The sequence below is a fragment of the Bos indicus genome, chromosome 3, assembly GCF_029378745.1.
Source record: "Bos indicus isolate NIAB-ARS_2022 breed Sahiwal x Tharparkar chromosome 3, NIAB-ARS_B.indTharparkar_mat_pri_1.0, whole genome shotgun sequence".
NCBI lineage: Eukaryota > Metazoa > Chordata > Mammalia > Artiodactyla > Bovidae > Bos > Bos indicus.
Genome location: NC_091762.1, coordinates 89,513,050 through 89,530,131, shown reverse-complemented (window position 1 = coordinate 89,530,131; position 17,082 = coordinate 89,513,050). Strand labels below are relative to the sequence as shown.

General features: G+C 40.8%; 1 protein-coding gene across 1 annotated transcript in view; it reads left to right on the top strand.

Moving 5' to 3' along the window:
* C8A (complement C8 alpha chain) overlaps positions 1 to 17,082 on the top strand; it is a 71,802-nt gene that overhangs the window by 29,178 nt on the left and 25,542 nt on the right. Inside the window, exons 6-7 of the mRNA XM_019957382.2 lie at positions 2,771 to 2,971; positions 4,729 to 4,969. Of these exons, the coding sequence (XP_019812941.2) occupies positions 2,771 to 2,971; positions 4,729 to 4,969 (442 nt within the window). The remainder of the gene's footprint in view (positions 1 to 2,770; positions 2,972 to 4,728; positions 4,970 to 17,082) is intronic.

Below are 17,082 nucleotides of genomic sequence, written 5' to 3'. Positions count from 1 at the left end.
GTCAGAAGCCCTATTTCCAGGTTTTGACACTATTAGAACAGATGTATATCTGACCTTGAGCAGCTCACTGTTCCTCCCCAGGCTCAGGTTCCTAAGACGTAAAGTGGTGGCAAGACAGGAAGTGGCTGGGGGTCCTGAGACCTGTGCCCCTGCTTCCCCAAGGGCAGGTCCTCACTGATGACCTTCATCTCTTGGCTTTCTGTACATAATTTTGTTGGAAGAAAAGGTTCTGCTATCGAAAAGTGCTTGAAAACTGCTAAGGTTCCCTAAGATTCTCCACATCTTTAAAATTCTGGAGCCTATTATACAGAGTAAAGTAAGCCAGAAAGAAAAACACCAATAGAGTATACTAACGCATATATATGGAATTTAGAAAGATGGTAACGACAACCCTGTATGTGAGACAGCAAAAGAGACCCAGATGTATAGAACAGTCTTTTGGACTCTGTGGGAGGGGCGGGGGATGATTTGGGAGAATAGCATTAAAACATGTATAATATCATATAAGAAATGAATCGCCAGTCCAGGTTTGATGCAGGATACAGGAGGCTTGGGGCTGGTGCACTGGGATGACCCAGAGGGATGGTATGGGGAGGGAGGTGGGAGAGGGGTTCAGGATGGGGAACACATGTACACCCGTGGTGGATGCATGTTGATGTATGGCAAAACCAATACAATATTGTACAGTAAAAAAAAAAAAAAAATTCTGCAGTCTCCTGGTCACCATGGAGCTCACAGTCAGCTCCAGGGCCTGCTCCTAACCATTCATTTCTCTACCCTTTACCCTGTGGGTGAGCCATCTACACAGCACACTTCAGTGGAGGCTTACCAAGTGTCCCCTCCTACTTTCACACAAATTCTCCCACTGAATCCTCATTACAAGACAATGGAACGGATATTACCATTGGCCCATTTTAGATATTAAAAATCCCAGAGACGTAGAGGGATAAATGTCAGGCCCAATAGGTAGCAGAGACAAGATTTAAACCAAGATCTATCTGAACTAAGCCTGGCTATACAGCATTTAGAAGGGAGGCTGCTGCTGCTGCTGCTAAGTTGCTTCAGTTGTGTCCAGACTCTGTGCGACTCCATAGATGGCAGCCCACCAGGCTCCCCCGTCCCCGGGATTCTCCAGGCAAGAACACTGGAGTGGGTTGCCATTTCCTTCTCCAATGCATGAAAGTGAAAAGTGAAAGTGAAGTCGCTCAGTCATGTCTGACTCCTCATGACCCCATGGACTGCAGATGATGCAAATTCTCTCTGTATCATATATATTCTATCTACATTCTATCTATAGAGAGAGATGATAGGATGCCAGGACCCTGAACAACTATCTAGTCACATCCCTCACCCCACCAAAGTTTCTCAAAAGAAAAATACTGACAGAGGATAAGGCTAGGCTTATGGATTCTGTCTTAAGAAGTTGGTTCCCACTGTCCACAATAGCTAAGATGTGGAAGCAAATGTCCATCAACAGAGGAATGGATGAAGAAGATGTGGTACATAAATACAATAGAGTATTGCTCAGTCATAAAAAAAAGAATGACAATGCCATTTGCAACAGCATGGTTGGACCTAGACATTATCACACTAAATAAGCCAGGCAAAGATAAACATTATACGATCCCTTATATGTGGAATCTAAGAAATTAATACAAATCAACCTAAGCACAAAATAATAGTAGACTCACATACATATAAAACAAACTTAGGGCTATTAAGGGGAAAGGGGAAGGGGAGAGATCAATCAGGAGTATGGGAGTAACAGATGCAAACTACTACATATAAAATAAACAATGAGGATTTACTGTATAGCACAGAGAACTATATTCAATGTCCTGTAATAAACTATAATGGAAATGAATCTGAAGCTACATACCTGAAACTAACACAATGCTGTAAATCAACTATAGTCAAATTAAAAAAAAAAAAGAAACTGGCTCCCCCTAGCCCACTTCCACCTCTGCCATCTGGTCTAAGTAAGCCAAGCTCAAAGACATAGGTAATGCCGTTTTCCTAACCGGAGGACGATCTAGGGCCTATGTGTCAGGCAAGATAGACTAAGCTATGCTATGGCAACAAAAGATTCTTCAATCTCAGTGCTTTAAAACAGTAATGCCCCTCTTCTGCTATTCATTCATCCTAACGTGGAAAGGAAACTCATCTCGGACACTCAGGACCCAAATTAATGGAGCTTCCATCTCAACACGTGCTCTTGTGATTACAGAGTGAACCACCCATGGGCTCCTAAGCCTCACTTTCTTGGCTCAAGCAAAGCACATGACCAGACCTCAGGTCAAGCTGGCTGAGAAATGCAATCCCGGAATGAAATAACCAAACACTTTTGGGTGGTCCCTAAGCATACCTCTATGTAGAATTGTTACCACCTGCCTGCCTTTGCCTCTTGTCCATGCCTAGATATGGCTTTCCGTATTTCCCCACTACAGAGTCAAGCAGGAAGGAAGGGTATCTATCTTCCTATCTTCTACACAGGAAGAGTAAGCCCTCTGGAAAGAAATAAATGCATAGAACATTATAACATTTTATCAGAATCATGTGTGTATGTTTAAATAAATATTTTAGTAGTACCACTAATTACTAAGCACTGCTGAATTTTCTGCATTTTAGTATCAATTTGGAATAGCCTTTTAAAAGGAGTATTTATAATAATCTGAAACATTGGTTATTTTACAGAGAAAAGATTTAAATATTACCTATGAATTGGAATATAACTTTATGTGTACAAAGCTAACTATGTGTTTCCTTTCAGGCCCAGGCAGATACTAAAATCTCTTCAGAGATATATAATGATGCAAATGATCTTCTTACTAAAGTAAAAAATGACAAGTCTGTGTCAAGTGGATTGACCATTGGTGTGGGCATTAGAGGCGTCCCAGTCACGGTGACTGCAGGTGTATCCATGTCACAAGATGCTGCCTTCTTAAAAAAGTTAAGCAAGTATCATGAGAAGGTATTAAAACATAATGCCCACGTTGCACAGTATCCCATAATCTATGCCGAACACGTACTACCTTAACTGCATTAAAAAGTACAGTAGTAATTGAACCTTCATTTGCTTGTATAATTGGAAATGTCTGATCAGTGGTAATTATGTTTGTTTTCTTATTACACTTTCACATACAGAATCATCACAAAGGGAATAACAGTGCATGATAAGACTAGTACTCTTATCATTTCCCCATCCTTTTTCATGGTTACCTGGAGCATACAGGGAAATACTTAGAATGGTAGTGTCTTAAAGAGAAGCAGCCAAGCCCTCTAAACTAGACTTGGAAGAATTCTACAGCAAGCCTGGCTTTTCCAGGCTTTTCCATAGATTGGATGGCTGGCCTGCTCAATGAATCTTTCTTCATCAACACTTCTTCATCAACCATTTACTACTAATTGCCTATTATCCTGTCTATTATCAGCCAGTGCTTCCTTGAGGAAGTCAGGGAGTCTGCCTTAACTGATATCTAAAGACTAGTACCAGTTGTCTGGATGAAGTGAGGCAGAAGCTAACAGAAGGCTGTTCTCAGCCTGGGAAAGAGCATGTGCCAAGGCCTGGAGGTGAGAAACTGCCTCACACAGATGTGGACTGAAAGGACTTCCACTGTCTGAAGCCCAGGTGGGAAGGGAAAACAGGGAGTGATAAGGATGGAGAGGCAATTGGGAGCCAGAGCAATATTCATTGAATTGATCAGAAATTTACCCCAAAGCCTCAAAACATTGATACCAGAACTTGGGATTTACAGAGGACTCAAAACATGATTTTACATGATGAAAATTCAGTTATAAAAGTTAACTTTGTTAACAAACATGAATTACATTTTGGAGCTTTGCCACAAATAAGCTATTGATCTGAAGGGAAGTGTTGTTCTGAGAAACAACTCTCAGGTTAATGTGGACTTTTCAAAAACCAGGTCGTTTCCTTCAACTTTCACTATCACTTTGGAACAAGGTTTATATTCTCTGCAAGGAAAGCTCATGCATAACCCACTTCCTGTTAAACCAATCCAACCTCACCCTGGTCCTGTCTTTTTTTTTTTCTTTTTTTTTCATTATTATATCAGGATCCTGCATTTCTTGATTACTGAATGGTATAAGATTACCACTAAAATATAAGCTCTATGACAGCAGGGACTAGCTCATTCAAGATCATGTTCCCTGCACCTAGCAGAAAGCATGTGATGACAGGCACTGATAGGTACTCGCTCAATAAATTAAATGATATTGGCATTTCACAATGTCATTGAAATATTCCTAAGCATAATTTTTAATGGATGCCTAATACTTATGTTAGAAGTTGCATAATGCAATGCTTTAATTAGAGAAAGATGTGGAGGTAAGAGTGGGCTGAGGGCAGGATGGAGGGAAGGAACATGGTGATGCACACTGTGATAATGAACCCAGTGAGGGCTGATGAGAACTTGACCCGGGCGGCATAGTAGGAAAGAGATGAAGGTACAGAACAAGCCAGGCACACACTGGTGTCCAATATATGCTTGCAAAGCATAGTAATCCTCCCTTATATATATTTATATACATATATATGCAAGTATATCTATACATTTACATATAATTCCCACAGTTATATGTAGGTGTATATATGTTATATATATATCCACAGGTACTAAATGCGGACCTTTTATGTGATCTCATGTGGTAAAATATATACTCTCTCTTTGTTTTTTTCCCTCATTTAATGGTGGTCGTTGTTGTTGGCAGAAATACAACTTTATGAGAATTTTCACAAAGGTGCAGACTGCTCATTTTAAGATGAGGAGGGAAAACATCGTGCTGGATGAAGGTATGCTGCAGTCACTAATGGAGCTTCCAGAGCGATACCACTATGGCATGTACGCCAAGTTCATCAATGACTACGGCACCCATTACATAACGTCTGGATCGATGGGTGGTGTCTATGAGTATATCATGGTGCTTAACAGAGAAAAAATGGAAACAGCTGGTAAGTAGAATGGGTGTGCGATGCACATAGTGTTCGGTGCGTACACCAGACACGGTGAGCAGTTTTCTAGTCACTGACTCTCGGCCACACGTGATCTCATTTAGTCTCCATGACAACTCTCTACGGTAGCATTAGTATTATTATTTACAGGAACTTGAGGTTCAACAGGGTGAAGTGGCTTGCTAGGAAGCACCACAAATAGAGTTTGAATGCAGACTTGTCTGGCTGTCCAAAATCATGCATTTTCTATGGGACCATGCTGCTAAGTCACTTCAGTCGCGTCTGACTCTGTGCGACCTCACAGATGGCAGGCCACCAGGCTCCCCCATCCCTGGGATTCTCCAGGCAAGAACACTGGAGTGGGTTGCCATTTCCTTCTCCAATGCATGAAAGAGAAAAGTGAAAGTGAAGTCGCTCAGTCCTGTCCGACCCTCAGCGACCCCATGGACTACAGCCCTCCAGGCTCATCCATCCATGGGATTTTCCAGGCCATATGGCACCATAGTTATCTCTTTAATAATAAAAGGTCTCTGGGGTTTTGCTGTTTAAATGTTAAAACATTTAAAATGTAGATTCTTGGTGGGTAGAACAGCCATCCAAGCAGTCAGTGATGGCAGAAACCTAGAGTCATCCCAGACCCTCCTTCCCCTCCATCCCTTCAGTTCTCTCTCCTGAGCAGCTCTCCTCCATCCTTTCTTCTACATCCCCTCCTTCAATGGGAGGCTGGGCTTACATCTTTCACTTATGACTGCAGCAACTCCTAAATGGTCTTCAGAGGAAGACTCACCCCTTCCAATCCATTCTCAATACTGTTACCAGAAGGATCATTCTGCCTCACAGATCTCAGGATGTCATCTCCTTGCCTAAGATCCTGCAAGGCTAATACTAAAATCTAAAATCCTTAGCAAGACAGCAACAATCTCCATGGTCTCACTCCAAACTGCTAGAATAGTGGTTCTAAAATGTGTGGACTCCCACCAACAGCATCAGCATCACCTGGGAATGTGTTACAATGCAAATCCTCAGGTTCTCATCCCAAACCTGCTAAATGGGAAACTCTGGGTGTGGGTCCAGCAGTGTGTGTTTCGACAATCATCCTCCAGGTTATTCTGATGCTTGGTATAGTTTGAGAACCAGTGAATGAGTAGAAGGGTGAGAGGTGTATCCATTTTTCAAGCCCAAGTTCAACCTCCAAGTTTTAAGAAGTTTCTTTGACTGCACCAGTTCAGGCTGGTCACTTCCTTCCTTCAACACATTCATATAAATTCCACAGTTTAGTCTTTAAAGCAATTTTCCAAATGTTAATTATTTCTCTTTTCATCTAGACAGCAAGATCCTTGAAAGCAAGCATCCTGTCTGACACTTTTCCACCTCTTTAGTGCCCAACACAGGGTTTAGTACACAGTGAGTGAGCAAAACAACTCATAGTGAGTGAGTTTGAAGAGGGTGTTAACTTAGATTCCTAACTAGGGCCATTCATAAATTTGTCCATCTATCTCTGTATCCATTCTTTTATAATTCAAATATCTATTCAGTGTCTTCTACGTGTTTGTGCTAGGGATACAAAGGCAAGCAAATCTAAATACAGTCCCTACCTTCCTGCAGCATAATACTTAACAAACTGCAGGTTGAAACCCAATAGTAGATCCTGAAATCAATGTATGGATCACAAACATTTTGAACAACACAGAAGAGAAAATATCATAATGGTTTGTAAGCAGTGAGGATAAGTTATTGCTTCAAGAAAATTGTTTTGGTTAAAGACATATATATGTACAGAGTCATGACAAATGAAATAGTTCAGGATAGATCAGTATAAAAAAAGAATTTGAAAAACTTAATTCAAGTGGATCTTTTTAAGAGTCACTCAAAACCATGAGGAAGGACAAAGAGCTAACATTTATTGAGTACTTACTAAGTTCCGGGGCTGTTGTATATATTCTTATTTAATATTCTTGACAACATTTGGAGGTGGGTGTTGTTCTAGTTTTAGCCCCAGAAATGCTGAGGCTCCTTAGGGAAGTTAATTACTTCCCTATATTTGGCCCAGGGCTGCAGGAAGCTGGCGTCAGACCCCTGGACCTGTGTCTTTTCTCCATGTGCTCCTGGTACAGCCTTTCATTTGGTCTCTGGTACTGGATTACTAATTAATTGCCTGGGGGTATCTCAAGCCCCCTCCGCTTTAAAATCTGTGAGGCAGAAATGGGCTTCCAATGTGGTTAATATTCAAAAGGAGCCCACCAACGAATTGTCCCAGGGATAATTACCTCAGCTCTGTTTATAGAAAGCCATATGTCGATAATAGCACAATTTGCTGTTTGTGAAGAGCTGATTTTCTATAAATCCGGAAAGTTAGTGTTGCTTTTCCATAAATATGGAAATGTGCTAATCATCACCTCATCTGCTGGAGCCCGCTAATAAATCAGAATGTCATTTACATATTAACCTACAAAGAACAAAATCATCTACCTTCTTTCCCTTTGACAAACAGAATCACACATACTCTCACTCCATGTTTGATGTCTGTCTTAATTTTCTCTTTGTCTCTTTCTCATCCTCTCTCTCACTCCTTCTCTCGTTCTCCTCTTTTCCAATGTCTTTTTTCTCCCTGGGTGTCTTTGATCTATATGACTTGAATAATATTTACGTTCTATTAAGTGCTTGTTTCTAAGAAACACACCGTGTGGTATACATCCCCTCCCTCAAAGAGCTGAGCTTGGAACGGAATGATTTAAATGAACACCTGGGCTGGTTTGCTTTGGGGACTCATCTGTCCTTGGGTTTGCCTCAGATCCTCTATGGGTTCATCCCAGAGGATGCGCAAGGCTGTTTTCTTCTAATGTGTCCTTTAGATAAAATACGTCTCCCCTAAAGACAGCATGAAACCATGCATCAAAAATCAAGGGACTTCTTGGATGTTGGGGAGGTGATGTTAGACTTCAATGGGACCCTAGACTTTCCTCAAGGGCTGATGCTGACAGCTTTCTACATTCTACAGGGATCAGTATTGGCTTTGGGCTGGAATTTCTGGATTTAGATTTTTTTTTCTCCTTCATCCCTTCTTTGGAGCTCCTATTATTTGTCTTTATATAAAAATATGACAAAGGGAATAGCGCACTCATTATCTGGCCTCTCTGGAGTCTGGCCCTATTACCGAGCTGATGATTTACCTCAGGCAGGTCAAGTACTTCAGTGACACTGTTCTGTTCATGTATGTTTCCTGCCTCCTTCTGTGGGTGCTGTCTGTCAGCCTCCAAAACGCTTCCCCGTCTTGCCAACCTGACAGATTTCAACTTATTCTTCGGAACCTTGTTCGGGTATCCCCACCTCTGTGAAACCTGCCCTGACATCCCTCTGTCCATTCTTTCATGGTTTTGTTCATACAGATATGCATTCATCAATTATGTTTGTATTATGTGCCAGGTAAACAAAATAGATATGGTTCCTGTTCTTGCAAAGCTTACAATCTAGTGGAAGAAACTAAACAAACACCTTAAAATCCGGATGTCCTTCTTGGTTCCCCCTTTACTTTCTGCCCCTCATCAGTGAGATCTGTCATTTTTTGTTTCTAAAGCATACATGGCATCTGACCACATCTCTATTACCGTCTAACTGGTCCGAACCACTGTGATCTCTTATCTGGCCACTCTAGAGTATGATGGCTTTTGTGTTGTCTTTCTTTACTTTTCTCCTCTTTCCTTTTACTTTTTCTTTCATTTCTTTCCATTCTTGTTGTTGTCACTGTTGTTCTGCAAACAGTCTAACATAGCAAGCTCATTTTAGCTTCAGCCTTGGTACTAGCAGTTCTCTCTGTCGGGGCTACCCTTCCCTCTGATGTTTGCATAGCTGTATTCTAACCATTCAAATCTCAACTTAAATGCCCCCCTTTCCAAAAGGCCTTTTATGACCATGTAGCAAGTCCCTCTTTGGTATAGCACCCTATTTTAATTCTCAGGCTATCACATATTCAGTAATTACCATGTTCACATGCTTATTTGTTTGTCAACCTCTTCTTCCTAGTATGCATGTTTCATGAGAGCAGGGACCTCGTATGTTTTGTTTGCTATTATATATTCATTTCCTAGAATGGTGTTTGGCCTTAATAGCTTCTGTTGAGTGAGCTAATGAATAGATACATGAAGTGAAGTGAAATGAAAGTCACTCAGTTGTGTCCAACTTTTTGAGACCCCATGGACTATATAGTCCATGGAATTCTCCAGGGCAGAATACTTGAGTGGGTAGCCTTTCCCTTCTCCAGGGGATCTTCCCAACTCAGGGATCAAACCCAGGTCTTCCTCATTGCAGGTGGATTCTTTACCAGCTGAGCCAATTGCAAATTGTGATATGAGCTATGTAGAAAATGAACAGGTTGTAGAAATAGAGACTGACTGTGGAAGGAGAGGGAGAAGAAAATCAGTTTAGGATTATCTGGGAAAGTCTCTTGAGTAAATAGGATAAAGTCCAAAAAGATACTCAGAAGGAGACTCCCAAGACAAGAGAGAAGGTGCCCTGGGCAGAATGGACAGCCTGGAGTGTTTGAGAACTGAAATAAGAATGTGTGGCCGAAGCCTGCAGATAAGGTGGGGGATGGAGGGAGCTGAGGTTGGAAGTAGCTGCAGATGGTCTTGCTGGTCGTAGTAAGACGTATAGACTTTGTCTGTAGTGAAAAGGAAATCACTAAACTGTTACCCAGCTGTGCCATGGTCTAATCTCTGTGTCAGTAGGTCATTCCACTGTCTGAAGAGCACAGATTAGAGGGGGTGAGAGCAGACTCAAGGAGCACAGTTAGAAGACTCCTGTTGATATCCAGGTAAGGAATCATAATGGAGATGAAAGAATATGATTGATTCGAGACATATTTTGAAATAGAGTTTGGGTAATTTGCAGATGACCTGGGTGTGAATTGTGAAGTGTAAATACTCCTTCTATATTATATTTCAGCCACACACACACACACATTAGGGCAAGAAGAACATGATGAGTGTGCCTGGGAGGGCCAACTTCCTGAGAGAGGTACCTCTAGGCATTTGGAAATATGGCAGGGATTCTCAAGCCAGGAAAATAATCCAGAATATATATGTATGTACACATAAATTCATACACCATACTAATTGAAATGATCTATGTGTCTTTTCTACTGACAATGAACTAGACTTTCCCTTTATGGCCAATGTAGGTAGGTCCTGCACATGCATGCTCAGCTGTGTCTGACTCTTTGTGACCCTATGGACTGTAGCTGCCAGGCTCCTCTGTCCACGGAATTTTGGAGTGGGTTGCCATTTCCTTCTCCAAGGTATCTTCCCAGCCCAGGAATCGAACCCTTGTCTCCTATATCTCCTACATTGCTGGAGGATTCTTTACCTCTTGAGGCATTTGGGCTTCCTAGACACATTTAGCTTAGCTTCTGTGACCTTTGTCTCTCAAATGCCCCACGAAACAGATTTTCTTCTAAGTTAAGTAATCTAAGTAAGTCAGATAAGATACCTCCATCTGGGATGATGTGAGAGAAACTATGCATGGAATAGAAAGTAAACTAATAGCCCTCAGAGCTCTAAAGGTTCATGATTCTATTGCTGTCATTTAGATACTCAGTTGTGTCCAACTCTTCTGTGGCACCATGGACAATAGTACACTAAGCTCCTCTGTTTATGGGATTTTTCGGGCAAGATTACTGGAGTGAGTTGCCATTTCCTCCTCCAGGGAATGTTCCTGACCCAGGGATTGAACCTATGTCTCTGAGTCCCCTGCATTACAGGTGGATTCTTCACTGTTGAGCCACCAGGGAAGTCTCTTGATTCTGTAGTTTGGAATATTGAGGTCTGCAAAGATCTTACAGAGAATGACTTCTGTTGATGCTCCTCCACTTGTGAAGGAAGCCAATAGTATTTTATGGCCCCATGAAAGCCATCAGGCAATGTGGTAGTGAAAAGGGTTCTTTTTACAAAGATATCTTTGCTTTTGGTTCTGCCATTTAAAAGCTAATACTTTGTATCTCTGAGTTTCAGTTTTCCCATAACTAATATAAGTATAATAAACTACTTTTAAAAACCATTACGAGAATTAATGAAGATATTTCTAAAAAGCATCATGATAAAGAAAATACTGTGTAAGCAGTGGTTATTATTATAATTACAGTTTTAGGTGGGGTGAGTAAGTAGCAGAATCATTGGATCAAGGTCTGTGGAATGAAGAAATATGCTGGCAGATGGTAGTGAGGAATCTAAACTTGGGAGTCAGAAACATCTTGGTGGAGCTCTTGCTTCTACCATTTAGTATTGTGTGACCCCGATCAAGGAACTTAATTTCTCTGAACCTCAGTTTTTTTCAAGACCCAAATAGGAATGATAATAAAGCCTTGTTTGAGAATAATTCCAAGTATCAGTACATTTTGGATGGTAAGTGTTTAAAGAGATTTGTTTTCCCTTGAATGCAGGATGTTAGTATAGCTTAGTGTTTGAAAATATAAGTTCTGTCACGTTACTGTGTGATTATTGGCAGATTATTTAATCATTTTATGTCTTAATTTCTTCATCCCTTAAGCTTGAGGTATTAATGGCATTTAACTCATATTAATTGTGAGGAATAAGAAAAGTTATCCACAGAAAATATTTAGAGTAATGCTAATGATAATGAGCACTCATTAAGCATCAATTGCTGAAAAAGGTTCTAATCTAGATTCCTTGTGTTCACATCTCATCTCTACCACTGACTGACCATGTGACCCTTGGGCAAGTGCCCTCAGGCAAATGCCTCCCTCTTCCTGCCTGGTTCCTGTTCCCCTAAATGAGACAATGACAGAAGACACTTCATAGGCCTGTTATGAGTATGAAATCAAACAGTCTATGTGATCAGGGCTTCCCTCATAGCTCAGTCGGTAAAGAATATGCCTGCAATGCAGGAGACCTGGCTTCAATTCCTGGGTCGGGAAGATCCCCTGGAGAAGAAGATGTCAACCCACTCCAGTATTCTTGCCTGGAGAATCCCATGGACAGAGGAGCCTGGCAGGCTATAGTCCATGGGGTCGCAAGAGTTGGACACAACTTAGCGACTAAGAGAGAGAAAGAGATGTGATCAGGTGGCCCAGGGCCTGACATATAGTAAGAGTTTAAAAATGGTACTTATTTCTGCACTATGTTGGTGTAGTGACACTATGACGGAAATGGGTGAATTTAATTCAGATGACCGTTATATCTACTACCATGGGCAAGAATCCCTTAGAAGAAAAGGAGGAGCCCTCATGGTCAAGAGTCTGAAATGCAGTGCTTGGGTGCAATCTCAAAAAATGATAGAATGAACTCAGTTTGTTTTCAAGGCAATCCATTCAACATCACAGTGATTCAAGTCTAGGCCCCAACCACTAAAGCTGAAGAAGATGAAGTTAAATGGTTCTATGAAGACTAAAAGCCTTTATAGAACTAACACAAAAAAAAAAAAAAAAAAGAAGAAGAAGTCCTTTTCATCATAGGGGACTGAAATGCAAAAGTAGAAAGTCAAGAGATATCTGGAGAAACAGGCAAGTTTGGCCTTGGAGTACAAAATGAAGCAGGGTAAAGGCTAACAGAGTTTGCAAAGAGAATGCACTGATCATAGCAAACATCCTCTTCCAGCAACATAAGAGAAGACTCTACAAATGGACATCACCAGTTGGTTAATACCAAGATCAGACTGATTATATTCTTTGCAGCTGAAGATGTAGAAGCTCTTTACAGTCAGCAAAAACAAGACCAGGAGTTGACTGTGGCTCAGATCATGAGCTCCTTATTGCAAAATTCAGACTTAAATTGAAGAAAGTAGGGAAAACCACTAGGCCATTCAGGAATGACCTAAAACAAATCCCTTGTGATTACACAGTGGACATGACAAATAGATTTAAGGGATTAGATCTGATAGACAAAAGTGCCTGAAGAACCATGGACGGAGATTCATAACATTGTACAGGAGGCAGTGACCAAAACCATCCCCAAGAAAAAGAAATGCAATAAGGCAAAATGGTTGTCTGAGGAGGCCTTACAAATAGCTGAGTAAAGAAGAGAAGTGAAAGGCAAAGGAGAAAGGGAAAGATACATCTACCTGAATGCAGAGTTCCAAAGAATAGAAAGGCGAGATAAGAAAGCCTCCTTAAGTGAACAATGCAAAGAAATAGAGGAAAACAATAGAATGGGACAGACCAGAGATCTCTTCAAGAAAATTGGAGATATCAAGGGAACACTTCATGCAAAGATGGACACACTAAAAGACAGAAATGGCATGAACTTAAAAGAAGCAGAAGATATTAAGAAGAGGTGGCAAGAATACACAGAAGAACTCTACAAAAAAGGTGTTAATGACCTGGATAACCACAATGGTATGATGACTCATCTAGAGCCAGACATCCTGGAGTGTGAAATCAAGTGGGTCTTATGAAGCAATACTACTAACAAAGCTAGTGGAGGTAATGGAATTCCAGCCAGTTATTTCAAATCCTGAAAGATGCTGTAATGTGCTGCAGTCAATATGCCAGCAAATTTGGAAAACTCAGCATTGCCCACAAGACTGGAAAAGATCAGTTTTCATTCCAATCCCAAAGAAAGGCAATGCCAAAGAATGTTCAAACTACCACACAATTGTGTTCATGTCACATGCTAGCAAGATAATGCCAAAATCCTTCAAGCTAGGTATCAACAGTACATGAACTGAGAACTTCCAGATGTACAAGTTGGATTTAGAAAAGGCAGAAGAACCAGAGATAAAATTGCCAATATCTGTTGGATCATAGGAAAAGCAAGAGAATTTCAGAAAAAAAAAACCATCTAATTCTGCTTCACTGACTACGCTAAAGCCTTTGGCTGTGTGTATCACAACAAACTGTGGGAAATTCTTAAAGAGATGGGAATACCAGATCACCTTACTTGCCTCCTGAGAAATCTGTATGCAGGTCAAGAAGCAACAGTTAGAACCAGAAATGGAACAACAGACTGGTTCCAAATTGGGAAAAGAGTATGTCAAGGCTGTATATTGTCCCCTTGCTTATTTAACTTACGCAGAGTACATCATGAGAAACGCTGGGCTGGATGAAGCACAAACTGGAATCAAGATTGTGGGGAGAAATACCAATGACCTTAGATGTGCAGATGACACCACCCTAATGGCAGAAAATGAAGAGGAATTACAGAGATTCTGGATGAAGGTGAAAGAGGAGAGTGAAAAAGCTGGCTTAAAACTCAACATTCAAAAAACTTTGATCACGGCATCCAGTTCCATCACTTCATGGCAAATAGAATGGGAAACAATGAAAATAGTGACAGACTTTATTTTCTTGCACTACAAAATCACTGAAGATGGTGACTACAGCCATAAAATTAAATAACTCTTGCTTCTTGGTAGAAAGGCTATGACAAACCTAGACAGCATATTATAAAGCAGAGACATCACTTTGCCAACAAAGCTCCATCTAGTCAAAGCTGTGGTTTTTCCAGTAGTCATGTATGGATGTGAGAGCTAGACAATAAAAAACGCTGGACACCAAAGAATCGATGCTTGCAAACTGTGGTGCTGGAGAAGACTCTTGAGAGTCTCTTAGACAGCAAGGAGATCAAACCAGTTGAACCTAAAGGAAATCAACCATGAATTTTCATTGGAAGGACTGATACTGAAGCTCCAATACTTTGGCCACTTGCTGCAAAGTGCCAACTCATTGGAAAAGACCCTGATGCTGGGAAAGATTGAGGGCAGGAGGAGAAGGGGATGACAGAGGATGAGATAGTTGGATGGCATCATTGACTCAATGGACATGAGTTTGGGCAAACTCAGGGAGATAGTGAAGGTCAGGGAAGCCTGGCATGCTGCAGTCCATGGGGCTGCAAAGAATGAGGCATGACTGAGCAACTGAACAACAACAATGTTGGTGTTACTATTACCACATTCATTACTCCCAGCTTTCCAGTTGTTAATTCTACAATCTTAACTATCCTCTCATCTGTAATGTGGGAACAATAAGGCAACCTATCTCATAGGTCTCTGCAATTGGTAAGCTTTGAAACATTGTTCAAATGGAAGAAACATCATTATGCCCAGCCTGCAGTGGCCAACACTTTTGCTGTAAGACTTGGAGTCTTAGCATTCATGCCTCCTTCCCTTACCTGGCCATTTTTTAAAATCAAGGTAATTCATTTCTGTCCCTAGAGCTTCATCCCATTTTGGAGGGACTGCTCCTCCCATTGATCAAGGTCACTTTGAATTCTTTTCACTATCTTTCAAAGTCTTAACAAGCCCAATCAGTGCCTGTGTTCCATCATGCCTCCCTTTGATGGATGCCAGATAACAGTGACCCTGGAAATGACCCTTTCAGTGAAAATGCAGTACATTCAGCCCATCACTGATCATCACTCTCCAACTAGGGTCCTTGGGCCAACTGGTCTACTACCTAACACACTGGGTAGAAAAAGCCATAGGGAAAGAAAGTGAAAGTGAAGTCGTTCAGTCATGTCTGACTCTTTGTGACCCCATGGACAGTAACCTACCAGGCTCCGTGGTCCATGTGATTTTCCAGGCAAGAATACTGGAGTGGGCTGCCATATCCTTCTCCAGGGGATCTTCCCAACCCAGGAATCAAACCCAGGTCTCCTGCATTGCAGGCAGGAGCCACACTGGGTAGAAAAAGCCATAGGCACATGACAAAAATCTCACTAAAGTTGATGTCAATTATAGTTTTACATTCTTTTCCTTTGTCCTCTTTCCTTCTCTTTATTTATTCAATAGCTTTTCATTCAACAAACATATATTAAGCACACAAAATATGGTTAGCACTGTCTAGACACCAACATGGATCCTATTATCTCATATAGCAGGTAATAGGGTTTCTCTGTTATAATCATGTGATTATAGTCAGGGATGATTTATTATAGGGACAACCAGATTGGTTACCACCTATAGTGAATTAACAATTTATTTTTGTTTTCACTGTACTTAGTAATAACTGAAATATTTGGTTCTAACAAAATATATTTAAAATATTTGATTCTAATAAATATATTAACTCCTAAGGTTGGTAAAATACAGTCATTCACATCTGGTATTGAAGATGATCTTCATAACCACTTATAAGGAATAAGTGGTTATGTGAAGCTCTAGGGACAGAAATGAATTTTCTCCCTAATTCTATAGAGAAAGCTTTGGTCTAAAGAGCCCAAGTAATTGGCTCAACATGATTCAATTAGTATTGAATTAAGGTCTTCTGATGTAGAGTTTATATCTTGTCCATGTATTTACCTCCCATCACCCCCTCCCCATTTCTTCACACTCTGTGATTCATTCTGATACTATATTCAAGGGCTTAAACTCTAGTAACAGTGGTAAAATGGCTAAAAGTTACTGAGCATTTCATCACATGGCAGACACTGAATTAGGCATTTAAATGCACTATCTCATCTTATCCTCAGGAAAGACCTGGGAAGAGCATACTATAACACTAATTTACAAATGAAGAACTGAAGCTCAGCAATGTCAAATATCTTGTGCAAGGTCAAGTTTGCCTTGTTATTATGGGTGGAGTCCAAGTTCAGTGTGAGAAACTGTGATATTAATAAACATTCTATAATGCCTCAGAGGTGTTTTACGTAGGGCTTTTCAAACTACAGGCTACAGCCCACTAGCAGATTGTAAGAGAAATTTAGTGAGCCATGACTAGCATTTAATAAAATGAAACAGAATACAGTAGGAAGGAAAACCTCAGCGAGCATCACAGAAAGTATGGTTAAGAACTGCAACTTATTTTAGCTGGCTGTGAATGGGCTGGATCATGATGTCAACTGTATTGCTTACTTTTGGGGGGAGAAGGAAATGGCAGCCCACTCCAGTATTCTTGCCTGGAAAATACCATGGACCGCAGAGCCTGGTAGGCTACCGTCCATGGGTCGCAAAGAGTAGAACACAACTGAGCGACTTCACTTTCACTTTCATACTGTCTTAACCCAGTGTGCTCCGCCGACTGTAGCCACGCATCTAATCACCTTAAATAAAGGAAAAAAACATCACTAGCCATAACAAAGGCACTAGGAAGTATATTAGTTAAGGTTCTCCAATACATACTTTACTTATATAAGTAAAGAGAGTTCTTATAAAATATTGGCTCACAC